This window comes from Drosophila suzukii, assembly GCF_043229965.1.
Source record: "Drosophila suzukii chromosome 2 unlocalized genomic scaffold, CBGP_Dsuzu_IsoJpt1.0 scf_2c, whole genome shotgun sequence".
Classification (NCBI taxonomy): Eukaryota; Metazoa; Arthropoda; class Insecta; order Diptera; family Drosophilidae; genus Drosophila; species Drosophila suzukii.
In genome coordinates, this window is record NW_027255896.1 from 39787851 (window position 1) to 39796657 (window position 8807).

An 8807-nucleotide genomic window follows, 5' to 3' on the forward strand; every position below is an offset into this window, starting at 1 on the left:
AATAACTAATAATTTTGTACGTGGCCAAGAGATGGGGCTTGCGAGGCCAAAAATTCCACGGGCTGGACCTTCGGGCGAGGCCGCAGCCAGATTCTGTCGTGCTTGGCCGACTGAAAGCAAGTTTGATGAGTCAAAGTCGGAAGGGTCTGCCCTTCCGCTACGGTGTGGGGGCTAATAAAACCCAATACGCATATCAACACGGCTTGTCCTGCGGACAGTATGGAGCAGTATATCGGATCTCTACCCCTATCGTGTGGAAGTACTCTTTCAAGATGCGACTGGTGAATTGAGTACCGTTATCGCAGATGAACTTCCGAGGGTTGCCGACTCGGCCCAGTATCCGTTCCCGGAATGCCTTCTGAACTTGTGCGGCGGTAGCTTTTCGTAACGGGATCAACTCCACCCATTTGGAAAAGATGTCATGAAATACGAGGAGCATGGTGTTCCCGCGTCCCGACCGGGGTAGCGGGCCGACAAAGTCTGCGCATAAAACGTCGAACGGTTCGCTTGTTATGCGGGTTAATATTTTGCCTGCCGCTTTCGTCTGGGCGGTTTTGAACTTCTGGCACGACTCGCAGCGCTGGACGTAACGCTTCGCGTCCCCTAAACATGCCGGGCCAGAAATACCTCTGAGATAGTCGAGAAACGGTTTTTCGGACACCCAGATGTCCAGCCGTGGGCGCGTCGTGGCATTCTTGGAGGACTCGGACTCTATTTGAACTAGGGACACACAGTTTCCACGGGAAGTAGTCCTCGTCATCAGCTCTGTGTCCCAAATTCCGGTATAGTTGTCCATTTTCCATCATGTAGTCTGAGAACTTCTCGGGTATTCTTTTATCTTAACTCGCATACCTTGGATCCATTTACAGGGTGTGTCCACTTCGGCCATCTGTTGCAAGACTCCACAGGGTTGTCGGGATAACGCGTCCGCCACCACGTTCAATTTGCCTCGACGGTGGAACTGTTGCAACTCCAGCGCCCATCTTGCTACCCGACCGGAGGGACTTTCGATGGAGTTCAGCCAATTGAGGGCTAGGTGGTCGGTAACCACGTCAAACCGATACCCTTCCAAGTAGCACCGCATTTTTCTGATAGTCCATATGATGGCCAGACACTCCTTTTCTGTCGTCGTGTAATTGCCCTCCGTGGCTGTGAGTCGACGGCTGGCGTACGCGATGACTCTCTCCTGGCCTTCGATATCTTGCGACAAGACCGCTCCTAGAACCACGTCGCTAGCGTCAGTTTGCAAAACAAACGTCTTGTCGAAGTCGGGACATTCTAACACGGGGGCGGTGGTTAACCTTCTTTGTTCCTGAACGGTGGCAGTCTTTAATAACCTCTCATCATTAGGCGCATAATGCCATCTCTATCCTAAGTAATATAATATCGATATACATATATATATATACCATTTTTCGTTTCTGGCAACGCTGCTACGTCGGCGTCTTTTTGTGAAATTCAGATCAGTATCAAATAGGCTTCGAAACCGTCAAGAATAAAAATTACATACAGTCCACACGTCGTCGTTTATATTTCTAACCATATTGCTGGTCCTTCGAGCCGGATTCTTGGACAGTTTTGAAGTGCTTTGATTCTCATTTGTAATTGTTTGCAATGGAACAAACTTAAGAACAGACTTAAGGCCAACATCACACGTGTCTTGGCATGGGCTGAACAAACGGAGATTGCTACACACACAGAGATCGTCACACGGATAGATCTTCTCAACGAAGTTTGGAAGGAGTTCAACCAGTTTAGCGATTGCATTGCGCTTCATGAGGAAGTGGAAGGCTATAACGATCCGGAGATTGACAATGCGGTCTATGAAGCAAAATACCTAAGGGCAAGCGCTATTCTCAAGGAAAGGAGTAATGATCTACAACCGGGGACATCTACAAGCGGTGCGAGTGGCAGCAACGGGCTACACTCACACAACGATGCAATCTTGAACTTGCTGCAACAAAACCAACAACTATTTGAGCGACTTGCTGTAAGTCAGAACACACCGAACACGCCAGATCATGTTGGTGGTGACGTCACATTAGCGAATTCTCGGAACTCGGTACTCACGGCGAATTCAAATCTGAGCGAATTGCCTAAAATTCAAATCAAACGGTTCTCGGGCAACTACACAGAGTGGCCATCCTTTCAAGACATATATGAAAGCACAATTCATAACAAAAAGCATTTTTCCAACACCCAGAAGTTCCATCACTTAAAAACACTACTCGTTGATGAGGCTGCCAACTTGGTTCGACACTTGGCAATTACGGACACGGCTTACAACACTGCATGGGAACGTCTTAAGGAAAGATACAATCGTCCACGGCACATTGTAAACTCGTTTTTGGAACAGTTTATGAGCCTGCCAGCAACTACAAAGATCGATGCAACAGTTCTACGGAAGGTTTCGGACGGAGCAAACGAAATTGTTCGTGGATTTGATGCGGTGAATCAGACGGGACGCGATTGTTGGATCATATATCTAGCCCTAGAGAAACTTGACGCTGACACACGGCGCAGGTGGATTGAGCGCAGCATGGAGACCGATTCGCCCACTGTAGAGGAATTCTTCAAGTTTCTCGATTCTCGCTGCGAGGAACTGGAGCTTAGCAAAAGGGAGCTTGCGACTGGAAGCAAGACAACAACACATCCTGAATAGCCAAAACGGATCACACAATCGATGGTTGCGGTTGAAAGTAGTGGCTGCACCAAATGTAGTTCTACGGAACACACTCTATATGGCTGTCAGCAGTTTCTGGATATGTCTGGACTGCAGAGGCGATCATTTGTGAAGGAGAAATCACTATGCTACAACTGCTTGCGACCTGGTCATGGGGTCAACAGGTGCAAGTCAACATACAAGTGCAGGCAATGCAAAGGAAATCATCACTCCCTTCTTCACGTCCAATCGAATTCACAGGCTAGTGGGAATCTTGCCCAGATAGCGGAGGGAGACGAGCAAAACTTAAGCGCGTCTAACACAAACTCAGTAACACTCAGTCATTTGGCCCAAGGAGCGGGCACCAAAAAGGTTGTATGTGCACAAGGCACTGCAAAATCTACACATCTAACGGAAATCAAACGAAGCATATTACCAACTGCTATGGTGTATGTTAAAAACGCAAAAGGTGACCATGTAACATGCCGTCTTCTATTGGACACAGGATCAGAGCTGTCTTATGTATCTGAGCGTTGCATCCAAGCTCTCGGATTGACACGGTCGGCATCACGCATTTTGGTTACGGGAATCTCTTCCGTAAAAGCAGACACGACAAGGGGATGCAGCACGCTGCAAATCAAGTCTCGCATATCCGATGATCGTTTGGTTGTCTATGCCCACGTGCTAGGCAGAATCACCTCATCTCTGGAACGGCAAAATATCGACGCATCGACACTCGAGGTATTTAAGGATCTGCAGCTGGCGGATACACATTTCAACGCAAACACACCAGTAGATATACTATTGGGAAGCGAACACGTATGGTCAGTGTTCACAGGACGAAAGATGTACGACAACAAGGGTAATCTTAGCGCTATTTCCTCGGTATTCGGATGGGTAATCACTTCACTCATCACATCGAACTCAAGCAACGCTATTGCACTAACCACAACAATGGATATCGACAACACGCTTCAGAAGTTTTGGGAACTGGAGAACGTTCAAAGCAACACAAAATTAGAACCGGAAGACGATCAGGTCGAGAAGCACTTTCTCGCCACCCACAGCCGCGATGAAAACGGGAAGTATATCGTTGAACTTCCATTTAACACGGAAGGTCCTGAATTCGGAGAAACTCTACATGGAGGTCTCAAACGTTTCAAATCGGTGGAGCGACGACTACAACAAAACGAGCAACTGCGGACACAGTACGTATGCTTTATGCGGGAGTATCTCAACCTGGGACACATGCGTGAGGTGCCGCCAGAGGAAATCGCAACTGGGAATCACTTCTTTCTTCCCCATCACCCAGTGCTAGGCCGAAAACTGCGAGTGGTCTTTGATGGATCCTTTCGCGACGCCAATGGTAAGGCCTTAAATGACACTCTTTTCACAGGGCCCAGTATCCAACGCGATCTATTTGCTGTGTGCCTACGCTTTCGAATGTACAAGTTCGCATTCTCAGCGGACATCGTTAAAATGTTCCGCCAAATATGGGTAAACGAAAAGCACAGAAACTACCAGAAGATCGTTTGGAGAGAGGATCCATCCGATCCGATCAAGCATTTCCAATTGTGCACTGTAACCTACGGAACGTCATGTGCACCATTCCTGGCGGTACGAGTGCTGGAACAACTCGCTGTGGATCATCAATACGAATACCCGAATGCTTCAAAAATCCTACTGGAGGATTTTTATGTAGATGATGTTCTTACCGGGTCAAACAATGAGGATGAACTACATCGAAACCGAGACGAGTTGATTCAGCTGATGTCGTGCGCAAATCTGGAACTCGGGAAATGGGTATCAAATACATCAATCATACAAACGGATGATACCGCCGCACAATCGTCGCCAGTTAAGGTTCTCGGACTATACTGGGATCCTGGAAAAGACATTCTAACGTACAACATTGGTCTAGCAGCAAATCCTGACTGCACAAAGAGACAAGTCTTGTCCGACGTCTCCAGGATATTTGATCCTCTCGGACTCTTGGCACCCATTGTAATCCAATTTAAGATTATTTTCCAAAAACTCTGGCTCTTAAACTTGGATTGGAATGACCCACTCCCAACCAAACTAGCGGACAACTGGCTGAAGTGGAGAGCAGATCTAGACACTCTACAAAAATTCCAACTACCACGCTTCGTTGCCAACGACGCAGACAATATCGAACTTCACGGATTTTCGGATGCCTCAACCAAGGCGTATGCTGCTGTGGTGTACAGCAGAGTTACAAAAGACGACGGATCCATCTCGGTGTCCCTTGTGGCTGCGAAGACAAGGGTGGCGCCACTGAAACAACAATCTTTGCCACGCCTGGAGCTTTGCGCAGCACTTCTTCTAAGCCAACTCGTTCGTTCGATCTCCTCTGGATTACGCCACAAGAACATAACTGTTTTTGCCTGGTCCGACTCCTCAATAGTGCTCTCCTGGTTATCCTATGCACCAGCCCAACTAAAGACTTTTGTTGGAAACAGAACCTCGGAGATCCTTGACACTCTTCCTAGGAAGGCCTGGCGGCACGCAGACTCCAAATCAAACCCAGCTGACTGTGCTTCCAGGGGTCTGATGGCTGCTGACCTCATCGATTTCCATTTGTGGTGGAATGGACCTTTGTGGCTACGGGACCAGGATCAATGCCTGGTAAAGTTGAACGATTCACGTTTTGGTTTATCTCTTTCAGACAAACGCATTCAAGGAGAAGTCAAGTCCAACTGTTTGGCTACAGCGGCTGTTGCAACTCAGGTTCATCCACTCGATGAGCTGATCGCACGAGTTTCTTCTTGGCTCAAGCTCGTTCACATTGTCGCCTATGTGAAGCGATTCATTCAACGCACACAAAACCCGTCCTGCGATAGGGCCTCAAGAGCTCTCACATTTGAAGAAATTAAGGCAGCAAGGATCATTTGTATAAAACACGCGCAGCACTGTTTCCACGAGGACTACCAATTGCTCCTTGCCAAGAAACCCCTAAGGAGCCGATCGCAGCTGGTCAAACTTGCACCAATGATAGACGAAAACGATTTGCTGAGGGTAGGCGGAAGACTGCACCAATCGCAGTTGTCACGAGAGGCAAAACACCCAGTTTTGCTACCAAAAACGCACCGAATCTCGAAGCTGATCCTGGAACACGAGCACCGAGTAAATCTTCACCCTGGCGTTTCTTCCCTGTTCGTAATCGTTCGTCAGAGATTCTGGATACTTGGAGCACGTAATCTCATTGGCAGAATAACACACGACTGCTTATGCTGCTTTCGTCAACGCCACCACACCGCCCAACAACAAATGGCTGATTTACCCAGCGTGCGTGTCATTCAAGCCCTTCCATTTGTCAATACTGGTTGCGACTATGCAGGTCCAATCTTTCTGAAGGATGCCAAAGTTCGGAAGCCACGTATCAGCAAGGGCTACATTTGTCTGTTTGTCTGCATGGTCACCTCGGCCATAACCCTGGAACTTGTCACAGACATGACAACAGAAACCTTCTTGGCTGCCTTGCGGCGCTTCATATCCCTACGTGGCAAGTGTAGCAAGATCTACAGCGACAACGGAACCAACATTATTGGAGCTAAGCGATCCCTCAACGAAATGCAAGAATTGCTTTCATCACAACGACACAAGGACATCGTCACATCCACTCTTGCGGATGATGGAATTCAGTGGGTACCCATTCCCCCTAGAGCTCCTCATTGGGGAGGAAAATGGGAGTCGGCAGTTCGCTGTGTCAAACTGCATCTTCGCCGAGTCACCGGCAACTCAACGCTCACCTTCGAACAAATGCGCACCTTGCTTGCTCAAATCAGCGCAGTGATAAATTCACGCTCCTTATGCTACACATCTGATACCGAAGACAACTACTTATCACCCGCCCACTTCTTAATTGGGCGACCGTTAACCACCGTGCCAGATCCTGACTTAAGCCACATCCCTGTGGGCCGATTAGGATATTGGCAAAGCATCCAGGCTATGCTTCAAGGATTCTGGAAAAAATGGCATCAGGAGTATCTGACTACTCTGCAACAACGTCCGAAATGGACCACTTCAACACCCAACCTCTCGATCGACGATGTAGTTCTCGTTAAGGAGTCTAATACACCACCAGCATCTTGGCACCTCGCACGGGTAATGGAAACCTATCCAGGGAAGGACAACCTCGTTCGAGCAGTCAAATTGAAGACCTCAACAGGAGAGATGACCAGGCCAATCACGAAGATTGCCGTTTTGCCCAGTTCAGAAACTGTGTTTCAGGGCGGGCCGGGATGTTCCTGAACGGTTGCAGTCTTTAATAACCTCTCATCATTAGGCGCATAATGCCATCTCTATCCTATGTAATATAATATCGATATCCATATATATATATACCATTTTTCGTTTCTGGCAACGCTGCTACGTCGGCGTCTTTTTGTGAAATTCAGATCAGTATCAAATAGGCTTCGAAACCGTCAATAATAAAAATTACATACAGTCCACACGTCGTCGTTTATATTTCTAACCATTCTTTTTACCTCTTCTAGCGCGTTCTGTTGCTCGGGACCCCATGCCCACTTCCGGCCTTTCTTCAACAGGGCAGTCATTGGTTGTACCACGGTTGCGAAGTTAGGGACGAACCGGCGATACCAAGAGACCATGCCTAGCGACTGTCGGAGTTCCTTGAGGCATGTAGGGGACTTAAGGTTGGTAATGGCCGTCACTTTCTCCGGGTCGGTCTGGACTCCTTCGGCGCTAATCACGTGACCTAGGTAAACGAACCTCCGTTTGAAGAACGCGCATTTCTTCGGGTTCACCTTCAGGTTCGCCCTCCGTAGCCTTCGGAAGACTTCGCCCAGATTGGCCAAATGTTGTTCCTCCGTGGCGCCTATAACGATGATGTCGTCCAAATAGGCGAAGGCGAACGGCTCCATGTCCGCACCAATCACGCTATCCAAGGCGCGCTGGAAGGTTGCGCTGGCCGAATGAAGCCCGAAGGACATGACCTTCCACTGGTATAGGCCTCTGCCCGGAACGGTGAAGGCCGTGAACTGACGGCTATCCTTGGCCATGGGTATTTGCCAATAACCGTTCTTTAAGTGCAACGTCGAAATGTATCGGGCTTGACGTATTTTTTCCAAGATGTGGTTGATCCTGGGGACGGGGTACGCGTCGGGCACTGAGCGAGCGTTCAATTGTCTATAATCAACGCACATGCGCCATTCACCCGTCTTCTTTTTGACCAACACTATGGGTGCGCTATGCGGGCGCCGTGAAGGTTCGATGGCGTCTTCTCGGAGTAGTTCATCCACTTGGGCGTCGATCACGCTCTGCATTGCCGGATTCCTTGGGTAGTACCTTTGTTTCAAGGGTTTATCGTCTCGCATTATAATCCGATGTTCCGCCACGTGTGATACACCTCGAAGTTCCTTGAAAAGAGTCAACTCACGGGTGGTCGGGTCTTAGGTCATCCTCTTCCGTCATTGAATCTCCACCCTCTGCTTCGTCGATTTCGTCCGGTCGAAAATCCTCCAAGGCTCTTCCCGGTTCGTCGTACCTCCTGATCTCGTTTTCTCCGTGGTCGTCCTTTCGTTCTCCTGATGGGGTCATCTGGCGCATGATCCGGTTGTGCGCGGGGACCTCACTCTGCTCTGTATACATAGTGTCTATATCGTCGGATTCCTGCTTTCCTAGAACCGTCGTACTCCTTCCTTCGAGTACTTCCGGGCTCGTATCCTCTGACGACATTTGATCGACTTTACTTGGCCGCAGTCGGGGGTCTTCCGCCGACGGGATCAATTTTACCTTTAAGGTGGCTTCTCCGCATTGTATCTGTGTTCCCATCGCCGCCAAGAAGTCCATGCCTAATATCACGCGATCCAACATGGTTGGCATCACCAAGAATGGCATCCACACTCGCATGCCAGCTAATTCCACGCGAGTGCGCCATAGCTGCTTCACTGCCAGGCCTGACCGATCAGCTAACGCTATCGTAGTGATGTCCCTTGATGTCGGGCTGCTACTTCGTTCGTCTCCGCTGCGCCCGCATCTCGGCGAAGACGTTGTTCGTTTCCCGAGGTATCTCGGCGACAACAATCGACAGTCAATATATTCCTACGACCACAGTCCCAACAAAAGTTCAGGCGTGCATTAGTACAACCCCGTCTAAAGTGAC

At 48.9% G+C, this 8807-nt stretch overlaps 1 protein-coding gene across 1 annotated transcript; it reads left to right on the forward strand.

Annotated features, from left to right (window-relative positions):
* Positions 1-3106: 3106 nt before the first annotated feature.
* Positions 3107-6934, forward strand: LOC139354455 (uncharacterized). The gene has a single exon (XM_070998689.1). It carries the CDS (start codon positions 3107-3109, stop codon positions 6932-6934), a length of 3828 nt encoding a protein of 1275 aa, XP_070854790.1.
* Positions 6935-8807: the final 1873 nt, after the last annotated feature.